The sequence below is a fragment of the Trichosurus vulpecula genome, unplaced genomic scaffold, assembly GCF_011100635.1.
Source record: "Trichosurus vulpecula isolate mTriVul1 unplaced genomic scaffold, mTriVul1.pri scaffold_84_arrow_ctg1, whole genome shotgun sequence".
Classification (NCBI taxonomy): domain Eukaryota; kingdom Metazoa; phylum Chordata; class Mammalia; order Diprotodontia; family Phalangeridae; genus Trichosurus; species Trichosurus vulpecula.
This window is the reverse complement of record NW_023494564.1, coordinates 22,390-44,876: the sequence shown is the minus strand read 5'-3', so window position 1 is coordinate 44,876 and position 22,487 is coordinate 22,390. Positions and strand designations below refer to the sequence as shown.

General features: G+C 49.5%; 1 protein-coding gene across 1 annotated transcript; it reads right to left on the bottom strand.

The window, feature by feature from the left end:
• Nucleotides 1-267: 267 nt before the first annotated feature.
• LOC118833389 (plasma membrane calcium-transporting ATPase 3-like) lies at nucleotides 268-21,382 on the bottom strand. The gene is made up of 6 exons (XM_036740746.1): nucleotides 21,052-21,382; nucleotides 6,718-6,915; nucleotides 4,891-5,148; nucleotides 3,453-3,578; nucleotides 1,182-1,307; nucleotides 268-380 (listed from the first exon to the last, which is right to left on the bottom strand). The coding sequence occupies exons 1-6, from the start codon at nucleotides 21,254-21,256 to the stop codon at nucleotides 268-270; spliced, it is 1,026 nt and encodes a 341-aa protein (XP_036596641.1). The 5' UTR covers nucleotides 21,257-21,382.
• Nucleotides 21,383-22,487: the final 1,105 nt, after the last annotated feature.

The following is a 22,487-nucleotide window of genomic DNA, read 5'->3' as shown; positions in this document are numbered from 1 at the left end:
TCCCTGCCTTTCTCCCTCTTCCCCTGCAAGCCAGGGATTCCTGGGCAAGGGGAGATACTATATTTCCCTAAAGAGATTTCTACTTCTTTTACTGGAATGATTCTCTGGGGACCAGTTGAGGTCCAAGGCCAGTTTCCCATGCCCTCCTTTACTTCTGGGAAGGCTTTCTCCATTGGGGTAGGGTAGTTGTGAAGCCCACCATCTGAGGAATTCAGCCCATTTCTCTTCCCATAAAACCCAACCTCCCTCCTCCTGCAGGAGTCCCCTCTACAGCATCCATATCCGATGGTCATCCAGCCTGAGCCTGAACATTTTACCCCAGCTCCAATACTCACTAGTTTTGTGACCATGAGCACCTCTCTGAGCCTCGATATCCTCATCTGTAAAATGGGGATGAGAATGCTTGCACCACCAACTCTCAAGGGTGATGCAAAGAAAGTACTTTGTAAACCTTAAAGCACTACAGCAATGTGAGTTGCTTTTATATATTGCAACCGTAAGGAAGCCTGAGTAACTGAACTACGAGAGCAGGAAGGCAGTGACCGGTCCTCTGCTCTGGAGTTGCCAAGGGGTGGAAGCTAAAGCAAGATAAGCTGAATCGGATTCATGTCCTAGGCTAGATTGGTCTGTTGTTACCAAGCTAATTCTGCTGGAAGGAGTAGGGAGCCAGATGACTTAGGGGGAGGGAGGGAAAGGATGCTCCATCAATATCTCTAAGTTCTACTTTATTGTATGCATTCTTGGGGAAGTCTTCCATCTTGGAAGCTGTCCGATGTCTCAGTGGTGGTGAACACGGAAGGGCCATGACCTGGTCACCAGAGGTCATAGGACCCTGACATTATGGACTTCTTTAGTCCACTTCCCCTGCCTCCACCTTTTACAATAGCCTTGATGGGCTATTCCTGCCTAGATGTGAACTCTTTCAGCAGCACTTTTAAAAGCACTTTCTCTTCTGGGGGCTATAGTTTAAGGTGATCAAATGCCTTAAGGGAGTCTAAGGAGACTAATGCTGTTTAGGTTGAAACCTGTTTTTTAGTCTTTCCTTTGAAGAGCTGGGGGCCTAGGCTGAAGGTGATTTCTCTTATTTGTAGGGTTAATGGCTCTCAAATGACCCCAACTTGGCTTGAATCTAAGGGAGGGGGAGGGGAAGGCCTGGTGGATAATGGAGCACAGATGCTTACCTTTCTTCTCTTTCTTTTCCTCCTCTTCCCCACTGGCTCCAAGCAAAGTAAAAATAATGCCAGTCTGAGAGTTCACACCGACAGCAGTGACCACCATTCTTCCTGAACCTTCCATGACATGGGTACCTGATTAAACAAGAGAGAGTCAGGATACATGGACCCCTCTAGAGCCTTGGCTCCCTCCATCTATGAATCAGAACTAAGCCCCAGTACGGTTTGAGACACATACAGAAATAGCTGGTATAGAAATCAGGATAGTAGAAATGCTACAAAAAGGGGCAAAAGACCATCATCCAGATGCCTAGTTCAGGGGAGGGAGAAATCCCATCCATCTGGTAGTAGGTTTGGGGAAAATCTCGACAAATGCACATTGAATTGAACTAAATTACTCAACTGGGGATCCAAGGCCCTTCCTAATCTGGCTCCGAACTCACCTCAAATCAATTCTCATTAAGCAGAATACATTCTACACTCTACATTCCAGGCAAAGTTGACTTACTTAAGTCCTGAACATGACTCATGCTTTCCTGCCCCTCTCACCCTGGAATTTCTTCCCTCCACACCTTTCCCTATTGATATTCTGGCTGTCACTTATTGATTGAGTCAACCTGGGGAAATCATTTCAGCCTCAGTTTCTAACATTTCTAAGCCTCAGTTTCCTCACCTGTAAAATGAGGGAGTTGGACTCTATGCTGTTAAAGATCTCTTCCCACTCTAGTGCATCTTTGCTCCGAGGCAGGAAGCAATCTGCCTCAGACCATGAAGCCCGTAGTGGCAAAATCAAGTGACAGGAGTCTGGTCTCCTGGCTGTGAGTCCATTCTCTTCCCAACCCACAACACTGTAGTATATGTAAAGGAAGGATCTGGGATGCTAGGTCTAGGGCTGCCACATCCTTGCTTAGTGACTTTGGGGAACTTCCTTCTTCTCGCTGGGCCCTAGGCTGCTCCTTAAGATGAAGGCACTGGGACAGATAATGTCCCAAGTTCCTCCCAGATCTAACATTCTGTAACTCCATAAAATGGAAAAATCTATCTCTAAAGTGAAGACTTGGGCCAGGCTGTCTCTGTCCCATGAGCCTCGATCTTCCCTACAAGCTAGTCTGACTGTGTGGGACTGGCTTGTATTACTCAGGGTCACTATCTGATGGGTAAGGATGGCTCAGGCCATCCTACTCCCCCTCCCCACTCCCTACCTCCACCTCCCAGACTTCCAATATAGAAATGCCATGGAAAGTCTAAAGTTGGCTTTGATTTTCTCTAGTAAGGACAAATGATCTTCAGATTGAGAAAGATAGCATGAGGTAGCCAACAGGGACTGAACCCAAACTAAGTGTGAAGAAAGTAATGTAATATGCCAGATGCCAGTTAGGCCATTCACTAGGCCCAAGGGAAAACTCCTTTCATGGGTCAAGAGGGATAGGGTCCAAATCGTAATGTGAGTGCTTTCAAAAACCAAAGGCTAGGCCATGGCAAGAATTGGAATTTTTGGGAAAAGTCAAAGTACAAGAGATTATAGGATAATAAGCCCTTTGCTCTAGAGCTGGAAGGGACCTCGGAGGCTATCCAATCTAATCCCCTCATTTTACACAGGATGAATCTAAGGCCCAGGGACGGGAAGGGACTTGTCTAAGGTTGTACCAGGAGTAAAGTAGCAGAGCCAGGACTTGAACCCAAGCCCTCTAACTCCAGTGCCAGGCTGCTACCATACAGTCTCCTTCTAGTCCTTTGTTAGATAGGGTTACAAGAGTGGTGGGGCTGCTAGGTGGCACTGCAGAGGATAGAGCACTGGGCCTAGAGTCAGGAAAACTATGGCCTCAGACACTTAATAGCTGTGTGACCCTGGACAAGTCACATAACCCTTTTTGCCTCAGTTCCCTCATCTGGAAAATGACCTAGAGAAGGAAATGGCAAAACCAGTTCAGTATCTCTGCCAAGAAAACCCCAAATGGGGTCACAAAGAGTAGGATATGTCTGAAATGACTGAACAACAACACTAGAGTGGTGAGGCAGCTAGGTGGGGCAGTGGATAGAGAACCAGGCCTGGAGTCAGGAAGATTTGAGTTCAAATCCAGCCTCAGACACTTTGTGACCCTGGGCAAGTTACTTAACCCCTATTTGCCTCATGTCCTCATCTGCAAGATGGGCGTACACTGGTGAAGGGAGTGGCAAACCACTCCAATATCTTTGCCAAGAAAACCCCATGGACAAAGTCTACCTTTCACCTCATAGAGTCCCCTAGTCCTGCAGCCAGGACTTGGGACTCTTACTTACCAGAGAGCAACATGGGATCTTTGTCCACTGCTTTGCGCACATGATCTGATTCTCCTGTTAGGGAGCTCTCGTCGATTTTGAGGTCATTGCCCTGAATGAGCACTCCATCAGCAGGCAGGAGGTCACCTGGAGGGTCAGCCAGGGAGAAAAGGAATCAGGAAGCAGCGGGAACATTCAGGGCTCAACCAACCTCCCTCCCCTTTCTCTTTCTTTCTTTCAACACAGAAACATAGAAATCTCGTGGTGGGAGGTACCTCAGCAGGCACAGTCCGGCCAGTACCTACCTGTGTGCAAACCCTCCCACAACCCCCCTGACAAGTGGGCTATCCAGATTCTGCCCAAAGTGATGGAGAACTCACTACCTCCATTTCTGCAACAGTATGGTTAGAAAGTCCCTTCTTATATCAAGCTGGAGTCTTCCTCTTTACCCCCTTCTTTCTCTTGGGGCTGAGAATTCAACCTTTTGTCCCTGCTTCCCTTTTGTTCCCCTGCTGCTCCATTGGGGAACTGGGGGGTTCTATGTACAGTTATCTCTTCCACATCTTGGGGTTTAGGAGCACAGCACCTCCGCAATCTGGAAAATCCATGTAAAACCTTTTGGCTGCCCCTTCATACCAAAGAAGTCTGAATAATTATGGCATTATAGATAAAATTTGTTCATATTACACAATGCTATACATATATTTTTATGTATTTCTGAGTTTCTAAACTTTTTCTGTGTCATCTGTGGCTTCTGCAAAACTCCAAGAAACTTCCATTTAATTTCTCATGCAGACCCGCAATATACTGAAACCATGATGGGGAAAGTTGAGATGTGGAAGGCAGAACTGTACTGTATAATGCAGGGGTGGGGAACCTGTGGCCTTGAGGCCACATGTGGCCCTCTAGGTCCTCAAGGGTGGCCCTTTGGGTGAATCCAACTTCACAGAACAAATCCCCTCTAGGTCCTTAAATGCAGCCTTCTGACTGAATCCAAACTTCACAGAACGAATCTCCTTAATAAAAGGATTTGTTCTGTAAAACTTGGACTCGGTCAAAAGGCTGCACACAAGAACTTAGAAGGCCACATGTGGCCTACAGGCCGCAGGTTCCCCAGCCCTGGTAATGGCATATAGAACTGGTCAGTCCTGGGGGTGGATGACTCTAAGGGCAAGAAGAACATGAAAACATCTTCAAAGGGGGCACTGTAATACCTCAGGCCAAGCCTAGACAAAGAGAGAGTCTAGGAGCCACCTGGTTATGGTTGGCCAGCTATCATTAGAATTGGGCCTTTAGGTTAAGGTATGATCTCTAGAAGGCCCCCTTGTAGAGTCCATGTGTTCCCTGATGGAGAGAGGGGAAAGGAGGGAGGTCCCTGGATGGATGGGGAGGAGCGTCTCCATGTTCCAAGCCCTGTTGGCCCCTGGGAAGGTGTCATGAGCCCCCCATCCCTACTCACCGTATTTGATCTGGGCGATATCACCCACCACAAGCTCAGCCACAGGGACCTGGATGACCTGCCCCTTCCGGATGACCTGGAATTTCTGCTCTTGCTCAATTCGGCTCTGCAGACCACGGAACTGTTTCTCTTTGCTCCAATCATTGAAGGCCGTGACCAGCACCACGCAGATGACGGACAGTAGGATAGCTGCTCCCTCAATCCAGCCGGCCTCTGCCTCGCCCTCATCCTCAGCCCCAGCTGAGACATTCCCACAGGCTGCCCCCAAGGGAGAGGGAAAGGCTTAGATAGGCCTTGGCACACTCCCACCACTTCTGCAATCATGCAGGCCTAGGGCAACATCGTTCAGTCAGTCTGACGCTGCCTTAGCATGGGGGTTTGGGGAGAGGGTCAAGAGACAGAAGAGGAGGAGAAAGAGCTGGTCCTTGCCTCTGGGTCAAGGCCCTGGGCACCCCTGGGTCCAGCCAACAGAACAGACAGCGAGGTCTCCCTGGGCATGTGAGCACCTGATTATGTTGGTTGAATTGGATTGTAGAGACTATGGGAAGGAAAGAACACCAGGGGTGGGCAGGCTAAAATAGAAAACGCTGTATTTGGATTTGGAGGACCTGGGTTTGAATTCCTATTTTGCCAATTGCTTGGGCAAGTTGCTTCTGGCCTCAGTTTCCCTCTCTGTAAAATGAAGGGGTTGGACTAGATGGCTTTTGAGGTCTTGCTGGCTCTAGATCTAGGATATTATGTGTGACCTTGAAAGTCCCTTCCCCTTTCTAAGCCTCAGTTTCTTCCTCTGTAAAATGAGGAAATTGGACAGGATGGCCTCTGAGGCCCCTTCCATCTCTAGATCTAGGAGCCTATGAGTGACCCTGGGGAAATCATTTCGTCTCTCTGGGCCTCAGTTTCTCCATCTGTAAAATGAATGATATGGCAGAAGGGAAACAATAGAAGTGATTCCTTCTTTGGAAGGCATGAGGTTTCTTGGTCACCCTCCTCAATGGAGGCAGTGAAAGCAAGGGGAGATACCAACATTAGAAGATCTCAACGGGCCATCACTAGAAAAGGTGTGAGCTGTCTCCCCTGCCATCCGCCCCCCCCCCACGTCACGGCCCCTCATCCCCAGGTGCTATGTATGTAGGGCTCCCCTGATGGTGTGTGGGTAGTTGTGGCTGAGTGTGTCCTAGGTTTATGAGGGAATCATTTATCATGATTTTTCTTACTATACAATTTCATTACAGTTCTTTGCTTTGAATTGTCTTCTGGATGACGTGTTTCTTGCTCATGCACTACGGTATTGAGAGGATACAAGGCCCCGAGGTGGCTAATGTGGGGCCCCAATGAGAGGGCAGCGTCTCAGATGCTACAAAACTGTGAAGACCTCTGGGAGGGCGAAGGGGAAAGCAAATATTTACACCGAAAGAAAATGCGAGTTTTGCCTAGGAGAGAGGGGAGGTGGGTTATCTCAGGGTTCTGAGTACTTGCGGAAGGAAAACAGGGCTGGGGAGGGAGCCACAGTGTCAGCAGGAAGGCACTGGAAGCCTGGAGGCATCTCCAAGTCCTCCAGCCTCCATCAAAGCTTCCCGGCCTACCCTGGTCCTCAGGAATTTCTCCTGCCTTTGAACTGGAGCCCATATTGTCTCCCCCACACTGTTCCCCATTTTGATACATGCCACCTTTGGGTGAGGCCTGGATTCCTCACTGGGACTGGAAGCTTCCTGGGGGGCGGGCCTGAGTCTCTCCTTTCCCCAGATCTGCTGGCCTGAATTGTTGGGCTCCCTCCCTTCCCCTCTCTGTTCCTGGGTCAGCCCTCCTCCCTCATCATCCCATACTCACCATCACTCTGTTCTCCAGGGGGTGCATAAAAGGAGAGACCCAGAGAGATGATGGCAGCAATCTCCAGGATGATGAGGGTGACGTCCTGGAGAGCTTCCCACACCAACTGGAGAAAGGTTTTTGGCTTCTTGGGAGGGATGAAGTTCTGTCCATAGATCTGCCTCCGCTTTTCCAAGTCAGTGACATTATCTGACAGACCTGCATATTGGCAAGAAGGGGAACAAAAACCCAAGACAACAGTCAGACATAGGTGTGGGGTAAACCATCTAAGACTGTGGATGAAATCGTTCATTCAGACTAATTGGTACAACTTTCTCATAGAACAAATGCTGGCTTTGGAGTTGTGAGGGACCTGGGTTCGAATGTTGCCTCATACACTCACTAGCTGTGTGACCATGGGCAAGATACAAGTTCTTAGAGCCTCAGTTTCCTTATCTGTAAAATGGGGGTAAAGATTGTTGCAACATAGTTAGGTAGCAATCAATTAATAATGAATTCCCTGAGTGGTCTCTATATTAAAATTTACACTATTGGAAGTTATAATTGTGTTTTGGTTTAGTCATTTTTCAGTTGTGTCTGACTCTGTGTCCCCATTTGGGGTTTTCTTGGCAGAGAGGCTGGAGTTGTTTGCCATTTCCTTCTCCAACTCATTTTACAGATGAGGAAACTGAGGCCAACAGGGTGAAATGATTTGCCCAAGGTCACATAGCTAGGAAGTGTCTGGGGCTAGATTTGAACTCAGGTCCTCCTGACTTTAGGGCCAATGCTCTATCTACTGTACCACCTAGCTGCCTCTAAGCATCCAATTCCTTTTTCCCCCCACTTTTTTGGGGAGGCAATTGGGGTTAAGTGACTTGCCCAGAGCCACATAGCTAGGAAGTGTCTGAGGCTGGATTTGAACTCAAGTCTTCCTGACTCTAGGTCTGTCACTCTGAATACTGCATCACCAATTATGTAAAATATGGTAATTGGTTCCAGTCCAATGGAAATATGCAGAGAGAATTCAAATAACATGACTATTAGAGGGAATTCCTTATTACCCTAGTCAGAACCTAGCTGTACCGCTTCTCAGTGGTGCTGTGAGGCTCCAATGAGACCGTGGTCTCTTCAATACTTTGCAAACTTGAAAGAGCTTTAGAAATGTACATCAGTTGGACAATTACCGCAGCTTCTTGACCAAAGGGCTTCCATGCTCTTTATCTCCTGGGTGAGCAACAACCCCCAGCAGGGAGACTATTAACCCCCTTTTTAAAAGGACGAAACATCGACTAAGCTGGGTGAGGAAGGAAGGTGATTGGCATCTCTGCCCTACTTTGGAGGCTTTTTAGCTAGAAGGGCCCTTTGCATCCTGTGACCAAGGAAATCAAGGTTCAATGACTTGTTCCAGGTCACAATCACCAAACTGCTTTTGGAACTTGGGTCCTCGAATGCCAAAGCCAGAGTTCTTTTGACTGTACCACATTGTATCTCCCTGTACCCTGTGCTGCTGCTGTTTATACCCAGATGCTGACTTCTAATGGTCCTGTGACCCGGACCTTGGCTAGGGAGGCTTCAGTTAACAGATACCAACTGGAACGGGATTTTGACCAGCTGGGGAAGTTGTAATTGGGATATGAGCAGAATGTTATATACCTGTAATAATTTTTTGGCTTTGTATTTTAGTACATTCTTTCTAATCTAAGCAAGCTCATTACTAAAATGATGACTGTCACCAGAGATTCAACTGTCCTAGCACTGGGGCAAGAAGGAATGGGTATGGCCAAGGATGGGAGCATGGGCCAGAGACCAAAGCAACATCATACTTCTAAACAAGAGAAGACACCTGGGAAACACGGAAGATTTGGGTGATAATCAGTGGGTGACAGCCTCAGGTTGTGACTACTCTGAGAGTACCAGGTCCCAGCATCCCCCACAATACGGATGGTGAATGATGACATAATAAGTATTATTATTCACAGACCCCACCAGAGGGCACACAGGGGTATTTCAGGGCTTGCTTCCTGGATGAGATCACAGGGTTTCGAATTCCAGAATTAGAATACTGGAGTTGAGCTGGGAAGAGGTGTCCTAGGGATCTGTCCTTGGCCCTGTTCTTCCAGTCAATGTTTTTTTATCAATGACATTATGAAAGTGGGAGGGTTAGCTGACATGTAGGATGACAAAGACCCTGAAAGACCTTGGCAGGCTAAAATGATGGGACAAATCTAAGGGTATCTAAAGAATTATTACCACTAGGTTCAATGATCAACTGTATCTGTACTTATGGGGGCAGGGCAGGGGAAAGCAGAGTCAGGCAGCAGAAAAAGATCTGGGAGTTCCAGTGGATGGTAAACTCAATAAGAATAACGGGTGTGAATGAAGGAAGTAGTCTCATGCCCCAGTCAGCCGATGTGGAATATAGTGTTCAGCTCTGGACGCTCTTGGATCCCCAGCTACTAGGCCCCTTCTTTCTCCAGGATCCAGCTTGTGCCCAGCCACCATCTCTCTCATTGGCCTCTCACCAAAAGGCCATTTGGGGATTTACCCTCTTGCCCCATCAGAAAAAGGGGAGAAGTGTCCCAGTACCTGGGGGTGGTTAAACTGAGCTGGGGGAAAACCTGCCTGTTAGCCCTGGCCACCTGCACCCTCCCAGAATCCCTTCCTTTCCAGGGGAAACCCTTCAGTGGCTGTTTTGGTACAAAGAAAGTGCCAGCCCATGGCTGGCCCCTGTGTACCTCGTGCCTCCCTTCCTCTTAGCTTCTCCTTGGTTTGCCCTTGGTGCTGCAGCAAGCCTGCATCTCGCTCATTCCCTCCACCTCTGTGCCCTTCGCCCATGCCCTCCCTCCTTTCTATCTCAGTCTTCCTTTGTCTTGGTCTCTCTCGGGCTTTCCTTCTCCTCCTCAGTTCTCCTTCCTCCCTCAGTCTTTCCTTTATCTTGTTTTTCTTTCCCAAGTTACATGCTACAGGCATGGGCTGGATTCAAGTTCCCTGGAGCACTGCTAGTGAGGGTGTGTGTGTGTGTGTGTGTGTGTGTGTGTGTGTGTGTGTGTGTGTGTGGTTGGGGGTGATGAGGAGAGAGAAGAGAGGGGAGGAAGGGCAGGGAAGAGACAGGACATGGAAAGGAGATGGGAAGAGGTGAACAAGAGGAGAAGAAAAGGTAAAAAAGGAGGAAGGGGAAGAAGGGGAGAGAGGGAAAAGATAGAAAGGAGGAGGAGAAAGATAGAGGGGAGAGGAGAGGAAAAGGAGGAGGAAGGGGAAGAAAGAAAGGAGGAGGTGAAAGAGGGAGAGGAGAGGAGAGGAAAAGGAGAAGGAAGGGGGAAAAGGGGAGAGGGGGAGAAAGATAGAAAGGAGGAGGAGAAAGAGGGAGAGGAGAGGAAAAGAAGGAAGAAGGGGAAGAAGGGGAGAGGGGGAAAGAGAGAAAGGAGGAGGGGAAAGAGGGAGAGGAGAGGGGAGGGAGGAGGACAGCAGAAGAGAGAAGGGAAAGAAGAAATAAGAGAGAGAAGGGGGAGGGGGGAAGGAGACAGGGAGTGAGGCCTCCCATTCCCCCTCACACCCAGCTCTCCTTGCCTCTTTGCTTCCAAGGGCTATGAAGGCTAGGGCAGCAAATGAGTCATAGTGGGGGCAGGGTCTGGCCAGGTGGCACAGACACACACAGGGCACTTTGCCCACGTCAGGCAGCCAGATGCCACAGGAATCAGATTAGAAGCAATGATTGTCAGAGCTGGAAGGGCCTTTAGAGATCATCTCTTACAATCCCACAGAAGTGGAAACTGAGGACCAGGGAAGGTCACATAGACAATAAGCTTTATGCTAGAGCTGGGATTCGAACCGGGTCTCCAGGTTCTCAGGGGATGCCTCTTCAGGAGGAAGAGAAAGGCTTTTCACCTTGGCTGAAGTTCTGGCCTCTGAGCCTCCTTCCCCTCCCCCCTCCTCTTCTCCCCCTTCTCCTCCTCCTCCCTTCCAGACCACAGGGACAGCCTATTTCCCAGCCCCAGGGCAGAATCCTGCAAGTTCCTGAGGACCCTGAGACCCTGACATTTGAAATATTTAACAAGGCTGACAGGTAAAGGAAAGGTTTCCTAGGATTAGACATTTATTCCTATTAAGAGGTCAGTAGGCATGGGGGCCCTCATCTGGTTGGGAATGAGGCACTGGGAGCCATGGGCATTTGGGCCCTGAGAAGGAGGGTGCTATTAATGAGGCCTGGGTTAAAAGGTGGAGAGCTGGGCACCTGAGCTCATCTCCTTGTACCTGGGCTCATCTTGTACCTCGGTTCATCTCTGTGTACCTGGGTTCATTTCCTTGCACCGGGGCTCATCTCTGTGTTCCTGGGCTCGTCTCTGTGTGCCTGGGCTCATCTCCTTGCCCCTTGGCTCATCTTCTTGCACCTGGACTCATCTCCTTGTACCTGGGCTCATCCCCTTGTACCTGGGCTCATCTCTGTGCACCTGGGCTCATCTCTGTGCATCCAGGCTCATCCCCTTGTACCTGGGCTCATCTCCTTGCACCAGGGCTCATCTCCGTGTACCTGGGCTCATCTCCTTGTACCTTGGCTCATTTACGTGTACCTGGGCTCATCTCCTTGCACCTGGACTCATCTCCTTGTACCTGGGCTCATCCCCTTGTACCTGGGCTCATCTCTGTGCACCTGGGCTCATCTCCTTGGAGCTGGGCTCCTGGGCTCGTCTCTGTGTACCTGGGCTCATTTCTGTGTACCTGGGCTCATCTCCTTGGACCTGTGCTCATCTCTATGCACCTGGGCTCATCTCCTTGGACCTGGGCTCATCCCCTTGTACCTGGGCTCATCTCTTTGTACCTGGACTCATCTCCTTGTATCTGGACTCATCTCTGTGTACCTGGGCTCATCTTGTACCTGGGCTCATCTCTGTGCATCCAGGCTCATCTCCTTGTACTTGAGCTCATCTCCTTGTACCTGTACCTGGGCTCATCTCTGTGCACCTGGGCTCATCTCCTTGTACCTGGGATAATGTCTGTGCACCTGGGCTCATCTCTGTGCACCTGGGATCACCTCCTTGCACCTGGGCTCATCTTCTTGTACCCGGGATAATTTCCTTGCACTTAGGCTCATTTCCTTGAATCTAGGATCATCTCCTTGCACCTGGGCACATCTCCTTGCACCTGGGCTCGCTTCTGTGTACCTTGTCTCATCTCCTTGCACCTGGGCTCATCTCCTTGCCCCTCGGCTCATCTTCTTGCACCTGGACTCATCTCCTTGTACCTGGGCTCATCCCCTTGGACCTGGGCTCATATCTATGCACCTGGACTATTCTCCTTGCCCCTTGGCTCATTTCTGTGTACCTGGGCTCATCCTCTTGCACCTGGGCTCATCCCCTTGCACCTGGACTCATCTCCTTGGACCTGGACTCATCTCCTTGGACCTGGGCTCATTTCTGTGTACCTGGGCTCATCCCCTTGTACCTGGGCACATCTCCTTGCACCTGGGCTCATCTCCTTGCCCCTCGGCTCATCTTCTTGCACCTGGACTCATCTCCTTGTACCTGGGCTCATCCCCTTGGACCTGGGCTCATATCTATGCACCTGGACTATTCTCCTTGCCCCTTGGCTCATTTCTGTGTACCTGGGCTCATCCTCTTGCACCTGGACTCATCTCCTTGGACCTGGACTCATCTCCTTGGACCTGGGCTCATTTCTGTGTACCTGGGCTCATCCCCTTGTACCTGGGCTCATCTCCTTGGACCTGGACTCATCTCCTTGTACCTGGACTCATCTCTGTGCACCTGGGCACATCTCCTTGCACCTGGGCTTGCTTCTGTGTACCTGGGCTCATTTCTGTGCACCTGAGCTCATCTCCTTGTACCTGGGCTCATCTTGTACCTCGGTTCATCTCTGTGTACCTGGGTTCATTTCCTTGCACCGGGGCTCATCTCTGTGTTCCTGGGCTCGTCTCTGTGTGCCTGGGCTCATCTCCTTGCCCCTTGGCTCATCTTCTTGCACCTGGACTCATCTCCTTGTACCTGGGCTCATCCCCTTGTACCTGGGCTCATCTCTGTGCACCTGGGCTCATCTCTGTGCATCCAGGCTCATCCCCTTGTACCTGGGCTCATCTCCTTGCACCAGGGCTCATCTCCGTGTACCTGGGCTCATCTCCTTGTACCTTGGCTCATTTACGTGTACCTGGGCTCATCTCCTTGCACCTGGACTCATCTCCTTGTACCTGGGCTCATCCCCTTGTACCTGGACTCATCTCCTTGTACCTGGGCTCATCCCCTTGTACCTGGGCTCATTTCTGTGTACCTGGGCTCATCTCCTTGGACCTGTGCTCATCTCTATGCACCTGGGCTCATCTCCTTGGACCTGGGCTCATCCCCTTGTACCTGGGCTCATCTCTTTGTACCTGGACTCATCTCCTTGTATCTGGACTCATCTCTGTGTACCTGGGCTCATCTTGTACCTGGGCTCATCTCTGTGCATCCAGGCTCATCTCCTTGTACTTGAGCTCATCTCCTTGTACCTGTACCTGGGCTCATCTCTGTGCACCTGGGCTCATCTCCTTGTACCTGGGATAATGTCTGTGCACCTGGGCTCATCTCTGTGCACCTGGGCTCATCTCCTTGTACCTGGGATAATGTCTGTGCACCTGGGCTCATCTCTGTGCACCTGGGATCACCTCCTTGCACCTGGGCTCATCTTCTTGTACCCGGGATAATTTCCTTGCACTTAGGCTCATTTCCTTGAATCTAGGATCATCTCCTTGCACCTGGGCACATCTCCTTGCACCTGGGCTCGCTTCTGTGTACCTTGTCTCATCTCCTTGCACCTGGGCTCATCTCCTTGCCCCTCGGCTCATCTTCTTGCACCTGGACTCATCTCCTTGTACCTGGGCTCATCCCCTTGGACCTGGGCTCATATCTATGCACCTGGACTATTCTCCTTGCCCCTTGGCTCATTTCTGTGTACCTGGGCTCATCCTCTTGCACCTGGGCTCATCCCCTTGCACCTGGACTCATCTCCTTGGACCTGGACTCATCTCCTTGGACCTGGGCTCATTTCTGTGTACCTGGGCTCATCCCCTTGTACCTGGGCACATCTCCTTGCACCTGGGCTTGCTTCTGTGTACCTGGGCTCATTTCTGTGCACCTGGGCTATTCTCCTTGCACCTGGGCTCATTTCTGTGTACCTCGGCTCATCTTCTTGCACCTGGGATAATTTCCTTGCACTTAGGCTCATTTCCTTGCATCTAGGATCATCTCCTTGCACCTGGGCTCATCCCTGTGCACCTGGGCTCATCTCCTTGTACCTAGGCTCTTCTCCTTGCATCTGGGCTCATCTCCTTGTATCTGGGATAATTTCCTTGCACTTAGGCTCATTTACTTTCATCAGGATCATCTCCTTGCACCTGGGCTGATCTCTGTGCACCTGTGCTCATCTCCTTGCACCTGGGCTCATCTTCTTGTACCTGAGATAATTTCCTTGCACCTAGGCTCATTTCCTTGCATCTAGGATCATCTCCTTACACCTGGGCTCATCTCCTCGCACCTGGGCTCATCTCCTTGCACCTGAGCTCATCTCCTTGCACCTGGGCTCATTTCCTTGCCTGTTTCCTGGCCTACTTCTGGTCTCTACATGAAGCCTAAGCCCAGGTTTTTCTGAACCCCTGAATATCAACATCAAGGATTTTGACTACTCAGTAGGGAGACATTGAAAGATTTTTTGAGCAGGTGAGTGTTATGATCAGAGAGGCCTTAAGGAAGATTATTCGGGCCAAAATATGAAGGGTGGATTGTAAGGGGCACTCAGCTGGAGCCAGGGGATCCATTAGGAGGTGAGAAGTGGCAGGTGCCTAGACCAGAGTGGCGAGAACGGGAGAATCCACAGGTAAGACTAATGTCAAGTTCAGAGAGAGGGAAATGTCAAAGAATTTGGAGGAAGCTCATTGGTTTTAAGCCAGAGGTGTGGCCAAGATGGCTGGTGTTTATGACCAAGACCAGGAAGTCCTAAGACCCTAGAGCTGAAAGGGGCTTCGGAGGAGATGGGATCCAACCCTCTCATCTTAGAGATGACGACCCTGTGGCCCAGGGAGAAGTGAGCTGCCCAGTGTCACACAGGTAGGAAGTGGTCTGACTCCAAACCCTGTGCTCCTTCCATTACCTCATGCAGAAATGGGTCTGGAGATGATTACTGAAAATCCTCAATTAACTGATTAATAGGAATGTTTGTGGAAGGAGATGTCTGGTGAACTGGCTATTTCAGGCCTCTGAGCAAGGACCAGAAACCCCTCTTTGTTTCAACACTGATTGAAAACCACCTCTTCAAATGCCGAAAACCCCCAGTGGCTTCTGTGGGCCCAGGCCAGCAGGCCTGACCGGCTGTTTCTTGGCCAGCTGAGGCTTTCCTAGGGGCGCCATGGGGACTGCCCGTGGTTGCTGCCTTGGGATGGATATGGCCTCCCCAACCCTGCTGCCTGGTTTTCTTGGGTTCTGCTTTTGAATGATCAAGGGAGAGGATCAAAGATTTGCTTTGGTACGTATGGGGATCCCCTCCCGGACTGCTGTGGATCCCCCTCTCTCTCTTGACTTAGTAGAGCCTTTATGAGGGATTGTGGCTGAAAATACCTCCCTGCCCAGTGGTCAACCTCCCAAATTAGAGAAGTTGGTTCTCATACAACAGACACCCCCAGTTTGGCCTGGGGCCTGGGCTTAGAGCCTGTCCTCTTGGTAGACTCCAAATGCCAAGGGCCCTAGAGGCCTAGCTTACTCCCAACATCACTCAATGAGAATTCATTAAGCACCTACAATGTGCCAGACACTGTGCTAAGGGCTGGGAATAAAGAGACACAGTGGCCTGGCACATAGTGAACACTTACTAATCGTCTGTTGAATGCTAGAACCTGCCAAAGCTTGGCCTCTGCCTGTGGAACCCAGGGCTTCCTGCCCAGGCAATGAGGCTCCTGCCAGTGGCTTAGTGGACCTGCGATTTTCAATGATACTTCTGCCAATGTCGGAAGAAACCCACTCCTGATCTTTGAGAGTTGCCCGGGGCCGTGAGAGTTCAAGTGACTTACCCAGGGTCCCATAGCCAGTAGATGTCCCAGGCTGGACTTGAACCCAGGGCTTCCAGCTTCTACAATTACCCCTTTAGTTTAAGTAAGCCTTAGTTAGATGGAAAAAGTGAGATCCCTCAGCTGGAAGTATCCAAGTGAAGGCTGGATGACCACATGGTGGGGATGGAGGTTGGAAAGGGAGCTCCTGCAGGGGGAGATAGTGAGACCTCCCAATGAGAATTCTGTCTCTGATCCTAGGATTTTAATGGAAATCTCACTCAGATCCCAGCCTAGGGATAGCAGGATTTGATGGTGTCCCTCCTTGAGTGGACTTGGTACAACCTAATATACATATATAGGGAAGAACTGGAGGGAGGTACAGTGGGAAGGTTGTTGGCTTTGGAGTTAGGGGATCTGTGTTTGAAGCAAGTCACTCTCCCTCCTGGTGCCTCAATTTCCTTTTCTGTAAAAGGAAGGGGCTGGATTAAGTGGCCTCTGAGGTCCCTTCCAACTCTAGATTTAGGGTCTTATGTGTGACTTTAGACAAGTCGCTTCCCCTCCCTTGGACTTGGTTTCTTTTTCTGTAAAATGAGGAAGCTGGACTAAGTGGCCTATGAAGTCCCTTCCAACTCTAGATTTAGGGTCCTATGTGTGACCTTGGACAAGTCCCTTCTCCTCCTTGGGCATCAGATCACTCTCTAAGATCATAAAGGCAGAGCAGATACCTCCCTGCATTGGTAGGGGGCTCTCCTCCATTAAATAGGGGATTGGTCTAGTCGGCCTTGGGGGTCCCAGAATTCTGTGGTCGCATGACAACATATACCCATGTACACATATTCACATATATCTTGTCAGGGAAAGCTTATGTGTGCATGTCCGTGTATGAGTGTGAATGGGGACTCTGTTGAAGCTGAAAGCATGTGAGCATCCATGTGCTTGTATGCTGAAGACACCAGACTCACCAGACATGGAAGACAGGTTGGCCTAGTTATAGATCACTCCATCCTTGCATTCAGAAAGAACTGGCCAACTATGATGGCTGAGCCACTGTCAGAGAGGTCTGAAGGACTGTAGAAAGTAGGACTGAAAAAGGGCAAAGAATGCTCTGGTTTTTCAAAAAGAAAGGAGAATGGAGTCTGTAAACTATAGGTTTAGTGTGTCCAGTGTTGATTCCTGGCAAAATTCTTGAGAAAGGGCCAGTTAATGAACAATCCACAAAGGGAACAATGATATCTAAGAGACAGTATGGCTTCAGCTAGAACGACAGGTCATGCCACACTAACCTTATTTCCTTTTTTTTGCCAGGATTACTAGAGCCTGGTTGATCAAGAGAGTGCTATAGATACTGAATTACCTAGACTTCAGCTAAACATTCGGCAGTGCTCTTCCCACTAATGCTATAGATAAGATGGAGTAACATAAGGGTAGAGAGATAGGAGACATAGATGACTTCAATACTTCGGGTTTGGCTGCATCCAAAAGGAAGTCACAGATGGTGTGATGGCAACTTGGAAGGAATTCCTGGTGGAGTGCCCTAGGCTAGGGATCTGTGCTTGACCCTGGCCTGGATCAAGGCATTGAGGGCATGCTTCTCAAATTTGCAGAAGATACAAAGCTCAGAGGGAATGGATGACTGAGTTAGGATCCCCAAAGGTCTTTACAGGCTAAAACATTGGGCTGGGTTTAGGAAGAAGAAATCTAGTAGGAATAGAAGGAAAAGCCGTGCTCTTGGGTTTTGAAAAAATCACCTGCATGGTTAGACAGCAGTTCATTTGAAGAAGATCTGGTGGGGAGGTTAGTAGACTGCCAAGTTCAATGAGTCAAGAGAGTGGTTTGGCAGCCAAGAAAGAGAATGGGGTCTTAGGCTACATTGCCTGGGATTAGAGAGGTCACATCTAGTCCTGCTGTAATTTGTCCTGGCTAGACTCTACATGAAGTATTTCATCTGGTGCTGCACTTGAAAGCCACCCATAAACTTCTGAGCATTCAGAGGAGAGGGACCAGGATAAGAAAGGACCTGGAGATCACCCAGGAGGAACTGGAGAAGAGAAGGTGAGGAGTGTCCTGTGGAAGAGGGATCAGCCTTGTTCTGCATGGCTGGAGAGGGCAGAACCAAGAGCCCTCCCACTGGATGGCAGGATGAAGCTTCCTCGGAAGGAGGAGAGCCATCTAGAAGCATTCCCAGGAAGGTGCAGACCACCTCTCATGGAATGCCTTCAAGCTGAGGCTGGACAACCTTTTATCAGGGATGTTGTCGAGGGTATGGCTTGGATTAGATGATCTCCCAACTCTGAGATTCAGTGACAACTCCTCCCCTCCCACCCAAGGGAGCCTTTGGTCCCCGTCTCACCCTGGGAAGAAATGAGAATTGGGGCTATGGGCCCCAGTGGAGATACCAGGATTGGATCAGGCCCTTCCTTAGACAGGTGGGCCTACAATGTGTAAGCAGGTGGGTGCAGATGGATGGAAGTCAGGGTTGGGAACACAGCACAGCTCTGCCTAAGGGGTGGGTGACTGACTATGTGGCTCTCCAGAAACATCCCCTGAGCTCAAAATGCTCTGCAGGGAACAGATCCCAGAAGGCTTCGTCATGAAAAACAACAACCACCCCTTCCATCTGTCTCGGCCTTTCAACTTTGCCAAAGCGCTTTCCTGGCGGCATTCAAGCTTCACAACAGATCTGTGAGATGGATGGGGTGGCTATTATTCCCCGCCTCCCCATTTTACAGATGTGAAAACTGAGGCCCTGAGAAATTAAGTGATTTTCTTATACTACTAGTTAGTGGCAGAGCCCAGATGAGAATCTAGTTTTCCTGCCTTAGCTAGTTTAGCTCCACAGAGCTGGAAGCAGGGAGTTTGGGAACAAATCGAAGATAAATGTGGTAGTTTGGGAGGATGAATGGGGAGGGGAGAGACTAGAGCCTCGGGAGAGTCTAGAGACTTGGAAGGTGGTAATTGTCACCAGGTCAGTGATCAGGGCCATAGGATAAGAAGAGAGGGGCTAGAGAGGAGAAACATTGTTGGGTCTACTGGACAGGACCCAAGGTGGATGGATGTGGGGAATAAGAAAGAGGGAGAATATTTGTTCTAATTCTTCTATATACAACATGACTAATGTGAAAATATATTTAATAGGAATGCATATGTAGAGCCTATATAGGATTGCAAGCCATCTTGGGGAGGGGGAGGAGAGGAAGGGGGAGAAAATTTAAAGCTTATAGAAGTGAATGTTGAAAACTAAAAATAAATAAACTTTAAAAAAAGAAAGAGGGACAGAGAGGCTGGGGGTGGGGAGGATGGGGTAGAAGGGGGGGGGAATCAATTACTTTGCTACTAAGCTCATTTCATATTTCCCCAACAGGCCTGGGCAAGGCCTTGGCACAGACCACTCCCAAAGCTCTCCATCTCAAATGGAATCAAATCCACCCACCCTTGGGACAGGAAACCAGGCGCAGCAACGGTCCCTTTAGCCTCATTTCACAGCCAAAACTCATTAATGTGGGATTTAGTTCTGTTAATTTAATTTCATGAATGTGATGACATGGCAGGTAGATGTTAACAGGAGGGGCAGCATGAAAGAACGACGAATACAGAATCAGAGGATTTGCATTCAAATCCTGGCTCTGTTGCTTATCAGCTGTGTGACATTGGGCAAGTCACTTCACCTCTCTTGGCCTCAGTTTCCCCTCTGTAAAGTGAGGGACCTCTGAGGTCTCTTCCAGCTCTAGCTCTAGGATCCTATTCGTGACCTTAGGCAAGTCCCTTCCCCTCTCTGGGCCTCAGTTTCCCTTTCAGTAAAACAAAGGAGGTGGGGTTGGGAGTGGACATGTTGACTTCTGAAATGCCTTCCAGTTTTAGTCTACAATCCTATGATTTTATTACTAACCCAGAAGCAGTACTGGAGTTGGCCTTCACAATCTCTACAAGAAAAGGGATTGCTGAACAAGTAAATCGCATAAAGGAGAGTGCAGTAGGAATATTTAATCTATGGTGGGGGGAGATGTTTTCAAGCATTTTAAAAGTACCAATGTATATGAATAACAAATCAATCTCATTGTTCATTAGAACAGATTCACTAAGGTTTTAGGCTCAAGAACCTATAACGGCTGTCTACTAGTGAAAAATCCTTAGTCTGGCATTCAAAGCCCATTCCAATCTGACTCCAACTAACCTTTTCCAAATTCCTCTTCCTCAGTCTCCTGCATCCTCGTCTCCTAACTATCCCTCTGCACCTGCTAGCTTCCCTCCCACCTCCTGCTATTTATTTATGGTGCTCCCTCTCCGGAATGCCCTTCCACCTTTTCCTACTCGAATCCTACCAGCTCAGATGCCATCTCTTCCCCGGTACCCATACACCCCAGTGAAAGAACTGTAACAAAGCCTGTCTGCCTAGTATGGAGGGGAAGAATCACAGTGAGGAGTGCTCACTCTGCTCAGAAGGAGCGTTGGTAGCTGTTCCTGCTGTGCCCTGTCCGTATGCCCTGGGCCATTCGAAATATATTTACTCAGAGGATCCTGGTTCAGTGACTTTGGGCAAGTCGCTGAACTACTGTAAGCCTCTATGTGGAAAGTCAGCCCCTGCCTTTGCACTGTTTCTAGAAGGTCCCACTAACCCAAGAGAATCACAGACTTGGAAACACCCCCCCCCACACACACACACACAGAAAGGCAGCTTGGATGGAGTGTTGGACCTGAAATCAGGAAGACCTGTGTTGGAATGTCATCACAGACACCTACTGTGTGACCCTGAGCAAGTCACTTAACCTCTCTGTCCCCTAGTCTCCTCACCTGTAAAAAGAGGGGGCTGTACCTCTAAGATCCAGCTCTAAATCTATGAGCCTATATGTGACTTGGGGCACATCATTAAGTCACCTGGACTTAGTTTCCTCTTCTGTAGAATGAAGAGGAAGGGGGGAAGGGAGGAAATAAGCATTTATTGAGTCCCTGCTATGTGCTAGGCACCATGCTAAGTGATCTATAAACATTCTCTCTCCAAATAACCTCTGAAGTTCCTTCTGGCTCTAAATCCTGTGACCTTCTCAGGGAAGTCCATTAGCATCCACAGAATATATTTGTATAGGCCAAAGTGTCAGATAAATTTGAAAAAAAAAAACCAAGAGCAAAATCCTGAAAAGAAAAGATCTAAGATGAGTCAGTTTTGATCAGGAGATAGGAAAGGGGAAAATAAGGTGGGGGGCGGACAGAGTAGGCAGCCCGAAAAGGGGAGAAGCAGGGTGCCTGGCTTGGGGGCTGGGAAGGTGAAGAAGTGGCCCTCTGGTACCCAGCTGACCATGCTGCTAAGACCAGTGATTCCCGCTTTGGGGCCCACCTACCTTCAGTGGGGGAGGTCTTCAACCTCTTGCAGAGACCACTGACATCTCCATAGGTTTCCTGGATTTTCTGCAGAGCTTCAGCCCCCCGGAGCTCCATGAGGGAACGGAGCTCGGGCAGCGTACAGCCGAAGCCCCCAGCCCGGTTGGCTCCATGCTGCTGATTCTTGGCATGGTGACCGACAGAGCTGTTGGCTACGTCTCCCATCTTGCTTTCACAACTGGTAACCCCTTTCTTCGCTCGGTGTTAGCACTTGGCTCGATGTGCTGGGAGGGCTACTTGGTCGAAAAGAACACTGCTGAGTAAAGCAGTCTCTGAGAGCAGAAATATGGAGCGCCTGGTGGAACAAGAAGGGAAAAGAGAAAACAAGAATGGGGACATGAATGAGTGGGATCAAGATTACAAAGATGCTCTGCTCCGCATCGACTCAGGTTTCAATGAATAAATTTTTTGGGCTGTTTACTTGGTGAATCATTGAATGCAAATACCCAATTGCACTGAGGCTAGCTTTCCTTCCTGGGCATAATCCACCCCTCCCCAACCCCCCCTTCAGCATCAGGTGGTGTGTGGCTTTGGGGAAGGATAGTCTTAACCCACATGCCTGGTTAAGAGGTCATCAATAGTGATTTCATGCTATGTAGAAGTCTGGAGGAATCTTCTTTTGGGAACTCGGCCAGCTAACAGTCACAAGCACTGTGGTTTGTCGAAGTCCGAAGAGAGGACTGATCCATGGACAAGGTTGCTCTCTGAGACAGGTGGGGGGATCCCAGTCACAATCTAGCACACCTGGTGTCTCCGCTGCACTGGGAAATCCTGGTCAAAGACAGAACAGGCAAGGAGAAGGGGCAGAGAAGCCCTGTGGGTTAGCAAATGACGGTACCAGAGAGCTCGCCCTCGGCCCTGCAGGCCATGCTCTGAGTGGACCAAATTGTCCCCAAGCCCCAGTTCTAGTTTGGAGAAGGCTAAGGCTGGTGGTCATTAGAAGTGCCCTCCCCAGGCACAAGCTAAGGCTTAAGCAGCTCCAGGTCAAGCTTCGGTCCTATTTCTGAGAGGCCAGAATTGGCTCCAGTCCCTGTTCTAAGTCAAACTCTGAGTTCTAATTCTAAACAGACTGAGGCTGCCCCAGTTATGGCTGGAATCCCCAGAGTTTGAAGAGTCAGGGCATCTGTGGGCCCAATTTTTACAGACTTAAGTCCTCAGCAGGCCAGTCCTCTTCCTCCCCAGCTTCTTGGTTCCCTAGCCCATGGTCACATCTCTCATCCAGTGGGCCCAATGCCTGGATGATTCTCTGAACCCTAAGACCTTTGGAAACAAGAGCTCCCATCTCCTTGTACCAGAGCCTCCCCCTCATCACCACCCCACTCTGCCTGTTCTGACATGATGGGTGTATCTATGCATACATCCATCACTCATGGGCTCTGCCACATCATTCATGGCA

What these genes read in the sequence shown, in the direction of transcription:
- LOC118833389 (XM_036740746.1), bottom strand. Translation starts at nt 21,256, where the DNA reads ATGGGAGACGTAGCCAACAGCTCTGTCGGTCACCATGCCAAGAATCAG. An exon ending in TATCGCCCAGATCAAATACG is followed by an intron (nt 3,579 to 4,890) that starts GTGAGTAGGGAT and finishes CTGACCCTCCAG; the next exon opens with GTGACCTCCTGCCTGCTGAT. An exon ending in AGATCCCATGTTGCTCTCTG is followed by an intron (nt 1,308 to 3,452) that starts GTAAGTAAGAGT and finishes TTGTTTAATCAG; the next exon opens with GTACCCATGTCATGGAAGGT.